This window comes from Gymnogyps californianus, chromosome 1, assembly GCF_018139145.2.
Source record: "Gymnogyps californianus isolate 813 chromosome 1, ASM1813914v2, whole genome shotgun sequence".
Classification (NCBI taxonomy): domain Eukaryota; kingdom Metazoa; phylum Chordata; class Aves; order Accipitriformes; family Cathartidae; genus Gymnogyps; species Gymnogyps californianus.
In genome coordinates, this window is record NC_059471.1 from 86,532,052 (window position 1) to 86,552,529 (window position 20,478).

Below are 20,478 nucleotides of genomic sequence, written 5' to 3' on the forward strand. Positions count from 1 at the left end.
TGGGGAGGAGGAAAAAAAAAAAGTAAAACTTGTGGGTTGAGATAAGAACAGTTTAATAACTAAAGTAAAATAAAATACACTACTAAGAATAATAATATAATAATAATAATTGTAATGAAAAGGAATATAACAAAAAAAGAAGTAACACCCAAGAAAAGACAAGTGATGCACAATGCAATTGCTCACCACCCGCTGACCGATGCCAGAGCACTGATCCATCCCTCCCAGCCAACCCCCCCCCGTTTATATACTGGGCATGACGTTCCGTGGTATGGAATACCCCTTTGGCTAGTTCAGGTCAGCTGCCCCGGCTCTGCTCCCTCCCAGCTCCTTGCACACCTGCTTGCTGGCAGAGCATGGGAAACTGAAAAGTCTTTGGCCTAAGGTAAGTGCTACTTAGCAACAACTAAAACATGAGTGTGTTATCAACATTATTCTCACACTAAATCCAAAACCCAGCACTGTACCAGCTACTGAGAAGGAAATTAACTCTATCCCAGCCGAAACCAGGACACTCATTTTGCTGCTTATACTTTTGTTTTTCCCCCCTATTCAAACACCTTTCACATTTGTTTCACAATTAAGTTGTGAACCACATGAACAGATATTTAATTTTGTTTGGTTTTTAACTTCTGCAGAATATATTAATTGAATGACTCCTGATTTCCCTAATAAAATCATCACATGAGAAAAAAGGAATTAGTCTTTCCTTCTTTGTATCATCAGTGAAATGATCTCTTTTGTCTGTCATGTCAGTCAACTCTGCTGAGATGAAACACCGTATTCTATTTACTCTCTTTACATGGAAGTGGCTCTCGACATCTGATCAGATTTTCACCTTCGTTTTGGTACATCCTTTTCTACCCCCTTTTCAACTTCTATTTTATCTTTTTCAGATTTTGGTAGTGAGAATTGCATACAACACTCAAGATGTTGAAAACAAATTTATACAGCAGCATAATATTTTATAGATTACTTTAGATGTCAGTCAGTAAGGGTAAAGTATAAATAACTTTTCTACATTAAGCAGTTACCTGTGGAGAAACACATTTAGTTGACTACAACTGGATCTAAGGTAATTTAAGTTACATTAGCAATACTGGAAGTTTTCATATAAAACATTCTTTGTTTTGTAATTCAAATTAAGAATTTGAACATAAATATATTATTTAAAAGGAATCTAAGATTTTTTTGTAACTGATAGGTTTTTGGTTCATTCTAGACTCCCAAGTACAACTGAATAGAATGGCACTGAAGGAAGAAAAAGCTGATGCTACCAGATTAGTGTAAACATGTTATTCTAACAGGTTGATTTGTCATTCAAATGAATGACATGATTTGTGGGAAAATGGTTGAGTTATGAGAACAGTACATTAGAAAGCACATCACAAATCAATTAGCAAGAAAGACCGCAACATATGTAAACGATTTTTTGGGAAAACTTTAGCACTTAACTGTAGCTACACAGAAGGGGCATAAAGGATATTGCACGCTTAAGTTTACAGTCTATTTGCTGTAAAAAATGTACTTCTCAAAAAAAATAAAGCTGTCTAAAATTTCTACTTTGTACAAATGCAGTAAAAAGAAAGTATAATACTTCAGTGGTTTTTGTTTTGTTTTTTTTTAAGTAGATATGACATCCTTAAGGACTAAAAGTTCTTTAAGAACTTAAAAGAATAAACTGCTCAAATCCTAATGAAAGGGTATGAGAGAGAAACTGTGTTTGGTAACTCTGAAGAACTGACCCAAACAAGAAAATGTGAAAAACTATTTATTTTTCTAGCCTGAATCAGTGAAGCATATGGTAATTATTGTAATATTTTCATTATCCTGATTTAGACTATCTGTATGATTTTTGAATGTCATGCTTCCACATTAAGTTTTATTACAGCATTTCTCAGCATGGATGATTGCGCATGTGTGTGATTACTGATAAAATACACAGTATTTCTAAGGACAGTTGTTAACTACTATAGTATAAGGCACACCTGTTTTTCTTCCTACATGCAAGTGACTGTTGAAACATGAAAGGAACATAAATAGGAAACAAACTTCTAGGCACATAAAGGATTAGATTAGTATTTTAAAATAACAATGGGTAGAACTTACCCAATCATATATGATCTAACATACACGTTATAAGCAACATGTTACATTGCAATCCATTTCTCATCCCCCAAAGGACAATGCAAATATACTTGCCTTAGCTGTATCTGAAACGGTATTCCAATAACCACCGCTGAGAGAGAACTTTCCACTACCTATTCGGGCCAAAATCTCCTCTGGGGTATCATCAGGACCATTTGCAAAAGGAGTGTAGCTATTTAACCAAACAATTTCAATGTTAGTAACTTCCATAACCTGGACCTCAAGAGTTATTATAAATCTGATCATAATATTCAGTGAGTTCAACATAATCATAGGCAACAGACAGTCAAATAGCTGTAAAAAGAAATTATTCTTAACATGTGAAAATGCACAGCACTGACTACAGATCTGTTCTTACTGTAGGTATTCCCTCTATACTGGGTCTGAAAACCAAATTTTGCTATAGCAGTCTAAGTATTGGTGGTCCCTGAATTACAGAAAGTATTCCTTAAGCCTTCATATTTCAGTGAAGTAATAAAACAAGCTGTTATAAAATTAAATGTGAAGACTTTATGATGAGTCTGAAAAAAGAATAAATGCTGTTTTGATACTAGAGGAAGGAAGGTGCAGCAATTTTCCTTGCTTCACTACAAGCATTCTTGCTGCTACCAGAATATCCACAGCCAAAAAAGATAAATATTTAAGAACAAATACGTTTGTCACTTATTTATTTTAAAATGCCAGAATGTCTCTGATGATGTTAACTCTTAACCAAAGTGGCAATCTGAATAATCCAGTATAAAAAGATAATCTATTTGGCAGGTGCAACAGCAACTATCTTTTGAACTTGTGCAACTGTAGTTGAATTTGTTATTCATCATCTTTTATACAATTCATTTCTGTGGCACATATAAATGCATTTCTATTGCACTTATTATATCCTAACTGCATCACTTCAAACTATCCAGTGGCTGCATTTTGCACACAATCATGCTTCAATGCATTGCAATTATATTTGCAGCATATATTCCTTCAAAATATATGCTGCTTAATCAGCTAATTTTCACAGGAAACAATCAATTCTTACTCCTAAATCACCATAAAGCAGAAATTAAACACCTAAAATAGATGAGACGTGAGAAGCCAAGAATTTTTCACATCAGTCCCTGCAAACTTGGATTCTACTAAAGGCAAAGCATATTCTGCCCCCACTGAAGCCAAAACTGAGATTAATCATTGCCTCCACAGAAACATCTTCAACAGTGGGCCTGCATTTATTATTCTTTTTGTTTGTATTGGTTTGCTATTCTACAGCAAAGCAAACTAAAATGACCCTTACCCAGTAAGCATGGTATAAAGTAGAACACCAAGGCTCCATATGTCACATGCAGCATCATAACCTTGCCTCTTTAAAACCTGAGGGAGACAAATATTTTTTCTAAAAAAAAAAAATGCTTAGAAATGCTTTGATTATGCCATAAAAATAGTGAGATTTCAAATTTTTAGTGTTTACAAAGTGATTTCACTTGTTAAACAAGAATGAAACAAATACCTAACTAGCAAAAAAATCCCATCTAAAATCAAGGCATATAAGCTTATCCTGGTATTTACCTCTGGTGCAACAAAATTTGCTGTGTAACATGGAGTCATCAGAAGACCATTTTCTGCTCGTAGTTGCTTTGCAAAGCCAAAATCACAAATTCGAATTGATTCTGGATTACCAGATTCATCAACATAAAGAATATTGCTAGGCTTCAGGTCTCTATGAACAACCTAAAAAAATAAAACAAACCACTAAATACAATAAGCTAAACACAGGAAAAACTTTGTATTATAATTATAAATTCTGTTACTTAATTTCAAATCTCCCACCAGCAATCAGTTTCCAGATTTCCAACTTCTAACATCAGCTGCAGTATTCTGATGCTCAGTGGTGTCTAGAGTACTACAACTCTAACTTGGAAACTCTAACTATAAAGCACCCTCCAGACATCCCACTCCCTCCTAATTTATTTGTACAGAAAATTCCAGATGTCTTGTTCTAATGGGTGAATATAAGTATTTCCTATTTTAACATGCATACCTACAAGGCTCTTTAAATCAGAACCTTTGGCTAGTAATATCTTTTGGAGTCATGGATGTCCATAGCTGCTGATGCGCCACCGTGCTACGTAACTGCACACTAGTTACTGCTGGAGTAACCCTCTATATTCCATTCTCTTCATTCAGATGATCTGAATTAATCTCAATGCCAACATTTAAGGCCTGATTAAGGAGGAATTTTAATACAGTTCTGCCAAAAAATAACAAAATATAACAAAATATCAAAGAGGTATTCTCCTAATGGGCTGGCATGTCAAAAAAAGCCTGTACTGATTCCGTTCCCAAGTGGCTGTTTTGTAGGGGCTCAATATGTAAAATTCTCGACAAAAACTGTAGAAGCTGCCAAAGTTCTGGCAGAATGAATCTGATCTTATTTGAAGCTATGTTATAACAAGCCTTAATAAAACCTGGAATGCACAAGGACAGTCTTCAAAATCAGATGACCTGTTATATTTTCTTCACAAGACAAATTAGGCTAAAGCCTCTAGAGTTTTTGCTCTCTGTAAAGAAAAGGGTATATATTGCTGTAAGACAGTAGAGTGGATCTAAATGTCCTTTTAAAAATATTTAAATAGACCTGCTATGAAGGCCTTTATCTTCCTGATTGTCCTATTTATTTGATTAAACACAGCTTTTCATGGTTAAATTTGAATGGAAGAGATTGTGGTGAAATATTTCAAGAAGGTAATCACATTAGAATGAGAAGACACCCCAAAACTCCTGCAAGTAAGTGATGTGCAGAATCAGGAGCTCTATACACTCTTCCAGAAAGCCAGCAGTGTTTCAGGGAAGTAATATAAGACCAAGAAGTAAAAGACTGCAGAGGGTCTGCAGACTGTAAAGCCATTTAACACAGTACATCTGTTTAGTAGAGGCTTTTTCAGCATGCAAATACTTTGCAATTCTCAGATTTAACAAAAAAAAAATACTTAAAATTATGGAAATAAGTACCTTGTAAGCTGACATATACAAATGATATTAAAGACTGTGAGTTGGAACAGTAGACATTAAGGGGAACATCCTGGCTTGAGATGTCAGCGTATTAGAGAACCGGCTCCTGATAGCCCTCATTTTTTGGTGTTTAGATAGATTAGAATCCTTTTTCTCTAAGTAATGAATGAAACATCCTTTATTGCTCCAAGAGGCAGAAGAAAAAAACCCACAGTTTTATTCTAATTGGTGTTTTTTTTTTTTTTTTTTTTTAAATAGATCCTAAAAGGGGTAGAAAGGAAGAGGTGGGCAACGGAAGCAGCACAGAGCTGAGGATTTGGCAGACTGTTTCTACAACCAGTCTGCTTGAGTTGTACTTTTTTTTGGAAGAAGGGGAAGCAATTCTCAAGTGGGAGGAAGAATAAGTGTAACAGTCTAGTTCAAATCCAAATGCTAATTCCTAAGCAATCAAAATGTTTATGTCAAAGAATAAAATACCTTCCTGTATTAAGCTGTTTTCTCAAAGGTGGGTTTTAAAAAGATGTCAGATTGTTTAGATTATATTGATATTTTGCACAGAAATAACATTTTATTTTAGAGCAACAGAAGAGAGCAAAACAATATGCAGGACGTTTCAGTTCTTTATTTCTTAGCATCATGTTTTTGATTAGCAGTCTCAATCATCTACCAGCACGCAGAAGTATTCTGCTCCAAGATGACATGATACTTCTTGTTTATCCTTTTTATGATGTCTATTGTTGTATGCTGGCCCTAATACTTTTAGAATGGTTTGGGTGAGAGTTGGAAGTATTGCTACCCTGAAGAGGAGGATTTCATTCCTTGCTTAGCTAATTTTTCAGTTCAAAAGTATCCTATGAATGTCCATGAGGAAACTCCTTCTGGGAAGGGCTGTGGAGAATGCACGCAGACTCAGAGTCTGTCAAACCAGATATTACCTAATACCATATTCAAATGAGCTCCTCTGGTGGTCAAAGGAGCTACAAAAGGAAAATCCACTGAAGACAGGGAGGACTCTTGCAGACAAAAATTAGACTACTGAAGTGCTCACTATTTACATATATGGCCATCTTTCATGCAGAAGCGTACTTAACATAAGACGACCCAAAAATTTCCAAAAGTAAAAGTTCCAAAGAGCATGTGATCTAATGCAACTTAAAATGCCCATATTTATAGAGCTCTACAGTAAAGAAACAAACAAAGGCCTCTTAAAATCCTTTAATCGATGCAAGGACATTGGGCCTTTTTTGGCCATGTGTGTTAAGAAGGAACCAAATTATGATTTGTGTTATTCTACTATTTATATTTCCCTACAGAAGGTATCAAGTTTTATTCATAATTCCCATGGATGCTGCTGGCCAAGGATTCTAGTCCTGTGCATGCACGCTCAAATAAAAACCCACATGTGAGCAAGTGATTGAAGAAAGTGATGAATCACAGAATAAGAGACACCAGATAACTTTGATCATAAGTTTTCTGAAATAATAGCTCCCAGAAATGACAGTGTGTGCTGAATTGTTATTTGTTTCTTAAAATAATTTGAGTACTATGTGTTCCGAAGCATCTTTTCTTGGATAACAACATCAGGTGTTAGCAGCTTGACTTTTTCCTTGCACCCTTACTTTCTGCTTTTTCCTCTATCCCCCTTTTCTTGTTTACTTAAAAATGCAACACAACTTGCCATTCTTGCCATGCAATTGTCACACTGGCCTTCTCTATCTTTGAACTACTTCCTCTGTCTCCAAATTAATTTCCTGAAGCGTTAATTTCTTTCTCCTAACAGTCCACTACAACTTCCTGACCCTATGGCGCAGGAGTTACAAGTCATAAGCCATGTTCTTCAAAATCAAGAAGTGGAAGGAATTAGAAGTGGGATAGGTGGAAAATACATTTTCAGGGCCTATCACAGGATGGGGTTGGAATTACATTAGGTCCCATGGCTAAGCAACAGCACTGGTCCTAGCACTTCTTCCTGGCTTACTTCCTCTCATATCCTCTTTATTAATCATTATCTGCATATTCCACAGAACTGCTGACAGACTGCATGCAGGACAACAGAAACAGTTGCATCATCTCTGTTATCTGGACATCTACACAGCTGATGAGGAATGTTTTGATTTCAACACAAATTCCTGCTGCAATGTAATTATTTACCAAAAATTACTTAATTACCGCACAGAAGAACATATCAAGATATGAGTTTATACTTCTGAAAGGGAAGAATATTAACATCTGTAAGCATGTTGTCCGAGATGAAAACTTACCCCTTGCGCATGGAGATATTCAACTGTTTTTGTTATTGTGAACAGAACAGCACTAGCTTCTCGTTCTGAGAAAAATTTTTGCCTAAGAATTTTATCCAGCAGTTCTCCTCCTTTCATAAGTTCTGTTACTACGTATACATATTTTCCATCATCATACACCTGCAAAAAGTACATAAAGATGTAAATTTCAAAATACTTACTCTCTTCTATCTTCCTGTGAAATGCACAGAGATAGTGCAGGTGCATCCACAAGCTGTTTTCTTCAATTATTTTTCCCATATTTCTCACCCCACACACTATCCAAACTTTGTTCATCTTCAGAAATGAACACAAAACCTTCTACAAAAAGGTAGTACAGTAATGAAATAACATAAAAATACTGGCATGTAAATGTTTAAAGACAAGAGAGGATGAATAACATGTAGTTTTCCCCACATGGTTTTACTGAAACAAGTTAAACTAGACATGGGAGAAATTAAGATGTAGTAATAAATGGAAACTAGTCTAATCAAGACAAAACCAGAGCTAATTCTAGAAGCAATTATTGCACCAAATTACAAATATGAACAGAGATCATTCCAACCGAAGTCAGACAAAAAAAAAAAAAAAAAAAAAATCGAAGTTCACCTCAAATAGCCTCTGTGAACACTGAAGTTAATGCATACAAAGCTGCTATGATAAAAGCCTACACGTTACACATTACTCTGCAAATAAAGCCTATACCAAAGCCTAAAATTAATAAAATATGTATATTTTAGCCTTTACTTCTAGTTATAGAAAATGGCTTAATTTTTGCATGGCTTTTATCTTCTAGGGAAACAATAGTTGGGAATTATTTATATTATCACCAGGGGGCACTACAGACTGAACTATACCAAAACATGTTTTAAGGTATACTTAAGCATTTCATTTCAGTTGCACTTTCCTGGGGTTTTAACTTAATCCAGAAAGTGGTTCCTGCTTTAGCGAAACCTTTTACAGACTCTGTTCCCTATTATTATTTCAACCTATTTTTTACGGTGCTGTTGGAATCATTCTCTTCAGTAATACACGTGAAATAAAAACTAGTTTGTGTTTAAGTAAAAACAATTATCCAAGTTGTAGTAAAATAAATTCAGGAATAGATATCAGCTAAATTAAAAAAAAAGAGTTTTCATCCCAATTTCCTTGTCTTAAGCTACCTGGGAAATACAGGCTACTAAAGTTCTAAGCTTAGAAATTTTTGTGCTCTTAACTATACTAAAAGGATTTATTTTCTCACCAAACAAAAAAAGAGGAAGAGTGTTAAAGAAATAGTTCTGCAGGCTTTACAAGCTTATGATCTTAAGGAGAGGAAGACACGAGGGGTTTCTATGTTCTCATTTAATAGCAATTTTTCCCCCATGAAATATAAATGACCGATCATCTGAATGTGTTTGTATTAAGACTTTAAATATTAAACAGTAATAAAAAGCAGAATTATCTAATTCTAGATACTAAACTGGCATTTTAGATTTTTTTTTTTTTTTAATAGGCATGCTCCCTCTAATCCTGGTATAACATGAGGAAATAAGCTCAATATTTCATTTGACACAACAGAGCACACACCTCTCAGTACTGCAGGGGGCATTCAAGCAAAATTTGCATTTGATTACTATTTTATCTGCTACCCCTTGCTGGTCCTGTCTGCCTGCCAAAAAAAAAAAAAAAAAAACAAACCCCAAAAACCCCACCCCAAACAAACCATTCCCCTTGCCCCTATTTCTCTAATGGTATTATCAATTTAGTTGTTTGCACTGAATAAATACTGTTGAAGCTTTCTTCACAGTTAGGTGCACAGTATTATGCTGAGATCATAAATGTGATGTTAGTTTTTAAAATGAACTCCTGGCACATGCTAAAGATCAGTCAGTATGTCTTCTCTACCAGGCAAACTGGAAGAAACTATAGTGAGAAACAGATGTAGGCACATGAACAAAATATAATGTAATGGAGAAAGAAAACATGGTTTTTGCAAAGTGAAATAAGATTTCACATACATATTAGGAGTTTTTTTGAACTCATAAATAAGCACTTGGACAGGGAGACTGGATATATTGTATTCAGGTTTCTAAAATGCTTCTGAAAAGACTCTTCAGCCAATGCTTTAAATAACTCAAAACAGGACAAAAGTTCTGTTACAGAACAGTAACTAATATGTAAAAAAAGGTAAAATACATATAATGGTCTGGCACAGGAAGTTTCTAGGTAATGGTTTGTTGGAAGCTGTGTGCTTCCTCTGTTCTTACACTGTTTCCTAGGCATCCACTAATGGCCACTGTCAGAGGCAGGATATTGGATAAGAAGGACATCTGATTTAGCACAATATAGCTCCTTCTTTTGTTTATATACTGTGTAACTGAAAAAGACCACTGATAACAATCAGAAGGAAAACCCCCAGAGGACTGTGCATTGCAGAAAGAATTTGGTCTTTTGAATATCCATTGTTTCAATCCAAACACCTTCAGAATTAAATTACATAAAAAGGCTGAGCAAGAATGAAAATTTCCATCCTAAGCTAAATTCAAATATTACTGCATTTATTCTTGAAATACAAGAAAGGAAAGGAATTATTTCTTCCAGAATAGTAATTTCGAAAGACATGCACTTAAAGACTGAAACATTTTATTTTGGCATTCAAAATAGAAATGTTTAAATTTTGGTGTGGAACTGAATGAAAAATTGAGTCAAATCAACACTGAGTTTTATTTGTGTAATAATACATGGCGCTCTTGATGAGTTTGAGGCCTGAAGGCCAAGTACTCCTTATTCTTTCCTCTGAAAGCTGTAATAGCACACCACTATATTGTGGAATATGCAAGCAATCCGCCCCATGCATCTATATTAGGACAATGAAAACTTAAAACAATGTTAAATTCTTACAGTAGTGGATATTATACAAGTTTCTATTACATATGAATCCTATACCTCTTTCCTTACACTGGACATACTTCCATAAACTCTGCTTGGGGAATTAATCTGAAGTAGAAATAAGTGAGAATTACAGCCTACTGTCTTTCTTCCTCTGTGGACTTAAGGCTTTTTTATTATCGTCTCTTTTTGCTATTTGTGTATTACTGTTGGTGTGAATGAAAGATGGCTCCTGCTGGAAGATGACTGATGCTGATGAAGAAGTAATTATAAAGTAAAATAATTCAGCATATGGGGCAACGCTTCAAGGCTGCCTGGGTTTCCCTGCTCTCAGTGTGAAACATTCATAATGCTAAAGTTCAGGTAAGTACTCACATTCCTTATGTTTGTCATCCTGCTTAAATAACATAACCTCTATTATGAATTAAAGTAACACATAAACATAGCATGCAGCACTAAAAGCAACGTGAATGCTGACGCGGGTTCCATGTTAGCACAGTTGCTTTCAGGTAGATTTATCGTCCAACCACACAAAGCAGAAGAAACAAAGTAGGATTGTAATTGCCATCTAGCTTGCAATAAGGTAAGCTCCATGGTGGGCTCCCTTGTATATCTGACTTACTTTGCTCTCCCAAGAAAGGGCCAAACTACATGATATTGATAAAGTGAAGACAGATTATAGTAGGAGAAGAACTTTAGGCAGAGTTCTCTAGTACTCATCTCCACAGCATTTACGAGCTACTATTTTAATAACTTCAAAATATCTGAGAATCTCCCTTCAGTTGAGCTCAGCTTCCTGGAAATGGTTAGCTGTTTTGCTTGAGGTTTGGTTTTGGGGACCAGAATACTTTCCTGCAGACTAAGTCAGTCATTAAGCATATGCCTTTTTAATTTTTAATCGTCTTTCATGCATAATCAAGGAGAAAAAGACAATTTTCTTTTTATGTTAGATCATCAGAATCTACTGTTCACTATGAAAAACCTCTACCTCCCAACTTACGTTATTCTTTGCTTTTTATGGTCAAAGTGTTTCCATGGTCAGAGCAAATAATACAAGAAAAAAAATAGCTAGATAATCTTCCATACAAAGACCAGATAAAGACACTAAGTAAGGAAAAGTGATGACCATGGATATGAAAAGATTTTGTCCACTACTGAGTAATACTTGTTACTGTCCATGAAAATTACTTTGGGTATTGTGCTAACAGTGAGTCCTCAATTACATAATAATGTACTTTAAAATTGCTTTTGACTAATGTAAACAGAAGTAGATTTGAAGTTAACTAAGCAATCAAAAAAGTTGCTCGTTCCTTTAAAAATACAGCCAACATTAAATGAATTACTACTGTGCTAGGATTTATGAAGGATGAATTATTTGATTGCTTAGGATTATGTTGTACCAAAATATGAGTGTCTTTAAAAGATGGCAATGAGACATCTCAGTAAAAAATTGGATATTATTGAACAAATTGCATTAGGACATTGTTTTATTTTTAAATACTGAAAAACATGAACATAAATCTAAAGCATGTAGTTTGTCATCTCTCAAATTAGAAAGTGATATGCAATTATAATACACTAAAGGATGTCTTTAACACACTACTTACATCTTTTAGGGTAATAATATTTGGATGCTGTCCATAGCGCAGTAGGATTTCAATCTCCTCTGTTGGATCTCTTTTACTCTTGTCAATAATCTATAAGAGCAAATAGATACATAGGCATAATTCTTTTTGTGAATATTATATAGTGTAACACTTTGGTGTTGTCGTGGTTTAACCCCAGCCAGTAACTAAGCAACATGCAGCTGCTTCCCCCTCCCAGTGGGATGGGGGGGGGGGGGAAGGTAAAACTCATGGGTTGAGATAAGAACAGTTTAATAAGTAAAATAAAATATACTACTAGCTAATAATAATAATAATAATAATAATGAAAATTAGTATAAAAAAAAGAGAGAAATAAAACCCAAGAAAAGACAAGTGATGCACAATGCAATTGCTCACCATCCGCTGACCAATACCCAAGCAGCGATCTGCCTCTCCCAACCAATTCCCCCCAGTTTATATACTGAACATGCCATTCTATGGTATGGAATACCCCTTTGGCTAGTTTGGGTCAGCTGCCCTGGCTACGCTCCCTCCCAGCTTCTTGCACACCTGCTTGCTGGCAGAGCATGGGAAACTGAAAAGTCCTTGGCTTAAGATAAGCACTACTTAGCAACAACTAAAACATGAGTGTGTTATCAACATTATTCTCACAGTAAGTCCAAAGCACAGCACTGTACCAGCTACTAAGAGGAAAATTAACTGTATCCCAGCTGAAACCAGGACAGGTGTGCTTGCTAGCATAAACAGATGAGCAGTATTTATCGTTGTTGGTAAAGGGCATGGATTATAACCAAAACAAAAGTTTGTTAAATTGGAACAGCAAGGCAAAGCAAAAAATATTGGAAAAATATGGAAAAATCTCTCAGTTGAAAGCAATTTTGGAGGATAAGTGATCTGATCCCTCAGGCTGTGATAAATAACGCAAGGCTATTTAGTAGATAAGACTTCACTCACCCATCATTTAATAAAATAGGAGGTTCCTAATTTGACATGATACACTGGTTTGACAATGCCAATGAAACTGATTTTCACAAAGCTAATCTCAAACAAATATTTAGTGCAGCAAAAGACAAAACAGGAGAGTAAGGGAATCAAAAATAAGAAAAAATAAAAATTTCTCAAGAGTTAATTCAGACAAGCATTCCATTATGAAAGTTCATTTGAATCTCTGGAGGCTTGCTATCAGGCTCTGAAGTTCTCCCTGTGCAAACAAGCAAAATATTATTTTGCCCTACTTAAAAAGTATTCTTATTCTTCTCCTTTTTTTATCTCCTTCTGAACTGTAGAATTTCCTCTAATGTCTTCTCCATCTCTGTCTTACCCCTTTTTTCTCTTGACATTCTTAAGCCCTTACTGCTACCAGCACCATCCTAACACATTGGACGCTGATCACCTTATTATTTTTTTATGATTCCTTGAGAAAAAGAAGCCACAACAGAGGCAACTGAAAAGCAAGGCAATCTTCACAATAAATGTTATGGCTTAGAGAATTAACAGCTATGCCAGTACTTTCTTCCAGTTTCAAGAAATTACTTCAAATTGCAAGCACAGAAGTCAAATCTGTTCCTGGCCAGAACCAGAAGAAAGACAAGTATGTAACTACCAAACTGAAATTGGAGGGTTTCCAGTAGACAATCTGTGTACAAGGATACAGCAAAACATACTTAATTTATCTTCGCATTTTACATATTTTAGTAGTAAACTGTTCAACAATTCAAAAAGAGAACCACCTCATAGTACAGGACTTAAACCTTCTTTTTTTCTTTTTTTTTTCCCTTTTAAAGTCTGCTAATCCATACTCCTGCTTTCATAGCAACCACTCAGCCCCACAGTGTTATACAGAAAGACAAAAAAAATTATCATTCCACTTCTAGGAACTCTACTGATTTCAACTAATTTAATGCCTTCAAAGAAGTGCTAGAAAGCCCGATAGAATAACATAAAAACAACATCAGAAACCTTGTTAAAAACTAGCAAGCAAAAACAAAGAGTTGAAGTTTATTCTGGAAGGTATACCAGACTTAAGCACTGTTATGAGCTCCTAGCTATCTGACAATTTATGAATCTACTTTGGAAGCAAAAAACCCATATATAACTATGTTTAAAGAAAAGTAATCAATCACATTTTTGAAAAATGATGAAAAGTCATGTAAGCTTTTCATAGTACTTTTCCTTCTAGAAGCAGTCACGTGACTCCCATCAGTTTTACTGTAATTACACAGGTGTTTCAAAGACTGAAGATTGCTTTTCACCACCCAAACCAGCATATAGATAACAAACCCATAGCAATTCTATATAAATATCTGCCAGTAAATATTCTATTTAGTTGATTAGTATAATTCACATTTGCATTTAAAAATCTTCTTATATTAAAAAAAAATAAATCTTAATTTGCTATGTTCTTTATGGCAAATAAATTAATGATGCCCAATGTCTATGATGCTAAAACCTGAAAACAGTGTTTTATAACAAAGTAATTACCTTTACAGCATATTCCATGTTTGAAGCTTTATGAACACATCTTTTGCAGATAGAGTAAGACCCAACTCCAATATCTTCCTTTACTTCATATCCATCAGTAAACTGAATGCTGTTCCTGTGCAACTGCTACCAAAATAACATTATCAATTGATGAATATTCTAAACACATAACTGACCTTTATATTAAGAATAAGTTTTTGAATTCCTACTGATTTGCTTCGAATTTTAAACTGATGGCTGTACTAGGTCAAAGTGGTCTAAATAGCCACTACCTTCTGTTTGATATTAGTATGAGATAAATTATATATTAGACACATGGTAAATAATGCACACTGTATTTTAGAAACTGACAACATGATTTTTCTGGTTACTGATTTATTAATTTAAAGATAGAACCTCCAAAACAAAGAAGATCAGAAGACTACATGATAAAATAATGGTAAAAAAGCATCACTGTTTCTATTATCTGAGTAGATAAATGCCAGCTGGAAAATTCAGACATACTGAATAGAATCAGATTAACTGGAAATTGCATGGAATGGCAGTCAATCCTTTCACAGAAATAAAAAGCTGAAAGAAGGACAAGTATTCACTCTTGTAAGGGAAGGAAGTGGTGTGCTAGTATAAGGAGTTTGTGCAAAGGATGCAACGCATTTGCAGGAAACCATCTGGGTATCCTGCAGCACAGAAAAGAGGAAATAGGAGTGAGGAAGCGGTTGACGGGCACAGAGGAAAGGCAGCAGAGAAACAGACCTTTACAAGAGAAGGAAACCATATACAAAGAGAAAGAATTTCATCCACAAAACTATGTGGGAAAAAATGAGCACAGAAAAGCTTGCAGAAACTTTTAGAAGACTTCAGGACCAGAAGTCATTCTGATGCGTATACCAAATCAGACAGCTTCTTTAGAATAAAAAAGGATCTGAAAACCCTTGAAATGTAACAGTTTATTACACATGAAACAGGTAACGTGTACAAACAAGCATGTTATGACTATTCTAGACATAATGAGAGGATTAAAGAGATACAAGAGCTATTCATGTTCTGAATAAATTGTTTTTTAAAAATTTTCTCAGACATTTGCAAAATATCCTTGCAGTGAAAAATATAAATAAACCCAATCATACAGTATACCTTTTTATTCCTACCTATACACCAATAAGTTTTCAACACAATTTAGATTACCAGTTGGTTTTCATGACTCAGTCTTCCTCGGTAATTAGAAGTATTAAAAGCAGAAAGAGGAGGTAGAAATACCATTTCTCCAGAGGTCTTCCAGTTTTCTTTCCTGTACATGCATCTGCTTTTTTCGTGCTGGTTGTAAACTCTCCAGTGCTGAAGCATGCTTTTAGAACGATCTCAGCCTCATAAGGAGGCAAAGCATGCCTCTCCCCCGTTCTAGTATGAGGTCTACCTTTCTTGTCTCACACAAAACTGCACCTAACCAAAGGTTTGTTGTCCAAAAATAAGCAGTACTGGCAATAATAGAATATATAAGAATAGCAACTATACTGGGCTATTAAAAGTGACAACCTCACAATTATTAACACGGGAGACTGTATTGGAGTCATTCTAATACTGCTAGGAAGCCACAGCTTGTGTGCGTACTGTAACATTGACTTGTATGATACACTGAAATTAGTCACAAAATATCACAAATTAGCACATTAACTTGAAGTGGCTTGGGAGGAACAGAATACGTCCTGGGTCATGGGTTCCAAAACGCACAGCAGTCCAAAACATCCAGATACAATTCACAATTGTACTCCAGTGCCTCCTACTGCACTGCAGGAATCAACGGATATTTTCATGCATAGGGGAAAAAAGATCAAGATGTCTGTTATTCACCTCCACCGTACAATAATGGCTTGATATTAAAGAGTTAATACAGTACACATGGTAGAATGTTTTCATTTAAGGGTAGAAGCCTACTCACACCCATGGCTGCTCAGTAATTACACAGGTCCGGCACCTTCAGAGGTTTTGTTTGGATAAAATAATCTGATCTTTACTTTTCTTGTATAAAGCTGATAATGACTTTGTCATGGTACTTCATTCTGTGATGAATCCCTCCACCAAGAGACAGCAATATTGCTTTATTGACTTTTTTTTTTTTAAAGCAGATATACTCACCTGGACAATTGAATGCACTCCAACTGTCTGCATTGCTTGGCTTTCATCATCTGATGCAATAGCTACAAAACTAAATCCCCGAAAAAGTTGATGTGCATTAGCACTAGGTGGGATACCAGGCGAATCTGAAAAACACATCATCTACTTACAGGCAGAGTTTTTAAAATGTAAAGATGAGATTATATCTACTCTGAAGAACAAACTACAGCTTTATTCTACAAAGTACACAGAAACTGGCATTTGCAGAAAGTGTTTGTGAGGACCAAAATACAAATAATTACTCAGTTGTTTTGCATATACCATCTAGAAACAGAACTGATAATCAATGACTACAAAGATCATATTACTGTCAGATAATATTTTATTATACAAAAAACAGTACTTTGCATAAAATATTTACATATAGCAGCATATCTATGTTATATTTACGGAGGAGAAGTACTAAAATTTTGGTAACACCCTAAATTTGTAAAGACAAAAATTTCTATCGTATTTTGAAGGGATCAGTGTAAAACTGCAGAGACAGATTGCACTAAAACAGCAACTTTGCTACCCAAAGTCTGAAATGACTAAGCTTCTACATATACATAGTATGTAGAGTCACTATCATGAATTAAATGAAGCCATAGAATATAGCCTTTAAAGAGACACAGATAATCTTTTTGAATTAAAATGAGATTACTTAGATGAGCAAAATTGAACTTATGTATATGTTTTGTTGCTGAGGATTACTTTATTTTTAACGTAAGACAACTCAGTTGTCCCTCATGATATATTTACACCAAAAACCACAAAAACTTTTATGAACTATGGAATACTTGTCTGTGAGCATTCATTTAGCCCCGCAATACCTGGACGAACAAGACACTTTACATAAGCTGAACAGGAAGAACATTTCTAATTTTTGAATATGTAAATTGTTTAATTCTTCTCTTTTTACCTTTTGGAGTTTTTGCTGTAAACTCAGGGTCAAAATAAAATGTATCTTCAGGTCTGCCAGTTGCAGGTTTAAAAGGGGGATGAATTTCTCTCCTGTACAATTTCTGAAGAGAAGGCATAGGCCAGAGTGAATTAAAAGTTATACGATACCACCGAACACTTAACTAAGAAATTTACTGAATTAATTTTGAATTAGATACTCACATTCCAATCTATTTTGGAAAAGAATGCATGCCTCTTAATTTCTTCAACTCCATCTGGACCTGCTCCTTTTATAAGGAAGAAAAACGTCTGTGAATTATTTTCTTCGTGGTCAAAAGAATGACTAGCAAAATTATATTTCTTATTTCTTCTGCATTAATTTTAGACGTACAAATAGCAGAAATGACAGTATTTTGTTGATCATTAGAAGAGCAAACAGGCAAACTATGTTCTTACTTCAAAGCCTATTTTACACAAGAAACTATAAATTTATTCAGTCAGTTTAATGATCATTGATGTTATCAATATTATGATCAAATTTAAAATGTGCTAAACACTTTACCTAGTCTGTTTGCTGGGTTTCTTTTGAAGAGCATTCGCAGAAGACTTTGTGCTTCAGGACTCAAGAACTGAGGCATTCCAAGTTTGGCCCTATAGAACAAAAATAATTAATAGCATACAAACACATTTAGGCAAGAATTAACTCTGCATTCCCCCTGTCCTTTGTCATTCAACAAATCCATATCAAACAAAATAGCATCACTGAGAAATCGCCTTCGGACATCAGAAACAGAGCAAAAGTGCTGTCAGTCATGTAAACCTGTAATTTCTTTTTTTTTTTTCTCCTGTTTTGAGTAGTATAAAGTTTTCAGTAATGTCTCAGGAACTTAAGTAGAGGAAGAGGTGGTAAAAAATGTAGAAAAGAATAGTTATAGGATAACAGTTTTCAAACTTGTAAATTTTTGTAATATACTTTGATCCACTTTTAATTCCAGTTATTACCAAATGACACCAAACAAGCAAATCCATTCTGATAGTAAAAGACATTTTAGAAGGAGTAAGAAAACTACCACAGTATGCCATACACCAAGAACATCCAAGCAAAACAACAGGAAACCTAAGCTAGAATATAGAAATTGAATTAAGGTAGGACAGATCTTGCAAGACTAGCAGGTAAAAAAAAGAGAAAGAGATCACTCCCTCCTTTCTTTTTGCTCCCCCCCAATCCATTTCAAAGATTACTTTCCAACTTGCCAGTCTTGAATTTTTAGATTTAAGTTTTTGTAGTTCTGTCATTTAATTTTGTTTTGTAATCCTTGCCATATTTTTCTTTCTCCATTTAATGTTGAGCCTCCATCCTCTCACTGTTACTAGGTCTCGCTTTTTCTTATGACCATGATAATGGTAAGGATGGATATAATTCCCTCCTTTCCATCTCTCATTCAACCTGTAGCTTGTATTTTTCTGTAACAATCCATGACACAAACTTTCTCTGTGTTTCAACCAGAAGACATGATTTGCCTTGTATTCCAGCTATTTGTAGATGTCCACTTCCACGTAACTTCAGCAAGTGCATACACATTGCCATTGATTCACTATTCATTACTTTAAAACTAGAATTTACTAAATTTTCCATTCCTTTCAGCATTAAAGAAGGGGGGGTGGGGGGGGAAGTCAGAAAAACTTTGCCTTCTTTGGACTCTTTAATAACATACTACAGGCAGATCAAGACCACCAATGGAGTGGAGGAATGGGCAGAGAGCCATCCAACGCTTCCCCGATTGCCATGCACCACTAGCAGCTGAAGTCTTACTCGTGCACTTTATATGCAGTGATTTCATTGCACATCCACTTGATGTCATTTCTGGTCACAGCAAAGTATCACAGAGCTACACTGTAAGAAGGAAGCAAGGAACACATTGTCTGCAGAAGCACAATGGTATCATTTACAATGTTATTGAAGGACAGAGAACAGACAACTAAACATGATAGGACTGTGCTGGAGTGTGGAAATCTTTGTCCTATTATAATCCGAAACAGCTCCAACAGTAGGATGCAGCCCTGGAGGTTCAGCATGAGAGGTCAACTGCTTAGAAAAATCTAAAACCAGGCCAAAAACATAACTGCAATTAATCTTATGGAGAAGTGACTCAATGAACAGAAACAGAATATGTAGAAGAAATTCTAGAGCACTGGTATGTACTGCAGTCCACAGTGGAGTGATTTGGAGGCCCTTGTGCAAACCACAGAGATTAAGACTGTCATTGCTCCCTTTCCATCATGATAGAGCACCTTTCACAAAATCCTTTACTGGCCACGTGACACAGCAGAAAAGGCAATCACCAGGTCCTCAGAGTTCCTAGGTTATACAACTACATGAGTGACAGCAATTTTTTTCTGACGTTCCTGATGGATGAAGACAAAATTTTATATGAAGGCATACCTCTTCAGTAAAGGAGAAAAGATGCTTTAAAAAGTTAACTTTATTGCTGCAAACTATGATTTCTTCAAATTGCAGAGTTTCTCAGTTTTAGGTAAAACACACAAGAATAAACAAAAAGTTGTCTTGGTAATGTTGTGAGAAATAGAGCGCCCAGAAAAACGTGTTATAAGAAGAATACATTTTCTGTGGAATTTCAGGAACAGAAGGTAAGAAAAGCAATATATCTTAAATGATACACTATGAAAATATGAATTTGTATGCACACCTGTCCATTTTAAACAGTTTTATGAAAAATTTAAGGAGAAATATAGTACATTTACTAGTATACAGAAAATAAAAAGAAAACATATTGCCATTCTTATGGGGCCAGACAAAAAATGTGAACTTATCAGAAAAGACTTTAAAATATCTTCTGTTTTTCAGCTGTTCATGTTACCAACAGCAAAACAGATTTATATATATATATATATGTAATAATCATTAAGTGTACAGAACATTAAAACAGAGGTAAAATTTCTTTACTTCATATCACATTTTTTGTGCAGCGCTCTGAAACTAATAACAATTACAAAGACTAGAAGGTGAGAAAAGAAAGAAGTTG

General features: G+C 35.0%; 1 protein-coding gene across 2 annotated transcripts in view; it reads right to left on the reverse strand.

The window, feature by feature from the left end:
* The window catches only part of RPS6KA3 (ribosomal protein S6 kinase A3), a 79,588-nt gene that overhangs the window by 5,612 nt on the left and 53,498 nt on the right, over window positions 1–20,478 (reverse strand). The window contains exons 11-20 of one of the 2 annotated variants that reach the window (XM_050915518.1): window positions 17,997–18,085; window positions 17,657–17,721; window positions 17,454–17,556; window positions 16,514–16,638; window positions 14,381–14,503; window positions 11,900–11,989; window positions 7,404–7,562; window positions 3,700–3,861; window positions 3,428–3,504; window positions 2,203–2,320 (exon numbers count right to left, since the gene is read on the reverse strand). In XM_050915518.1, coding sequence (XP_050771475.1) covers window positions 2,203–2,320; window positions 3,428–3,504; window positions 3,700–3,861; window positions 7,404–7,562; window positions 11,900–11,989; window positions 14,381–14,503; window positions 16,514–16,638; window positions 17,454–17,556; window positions 17,657–17,721; window positions 17,997–18,085 — 1,111 coding nt within the window. Of the gene's footprint in view, window positions 1–2,202; window positions 2,321–3,427; window positions 3,505–3,699; window positions 3,862–7,403; window positions 7,563–11,899; window positions 11,990–14,380; window positions 14,507–16,513; window positions 16,639–17,453; window positions 17,557–17,656; window positions 17,722–17,996; window positions 18,086–20,478 lie in introns of both variants that reach the window. The other variant, XM_050915510.1, reaches the window with a different exon arrangement.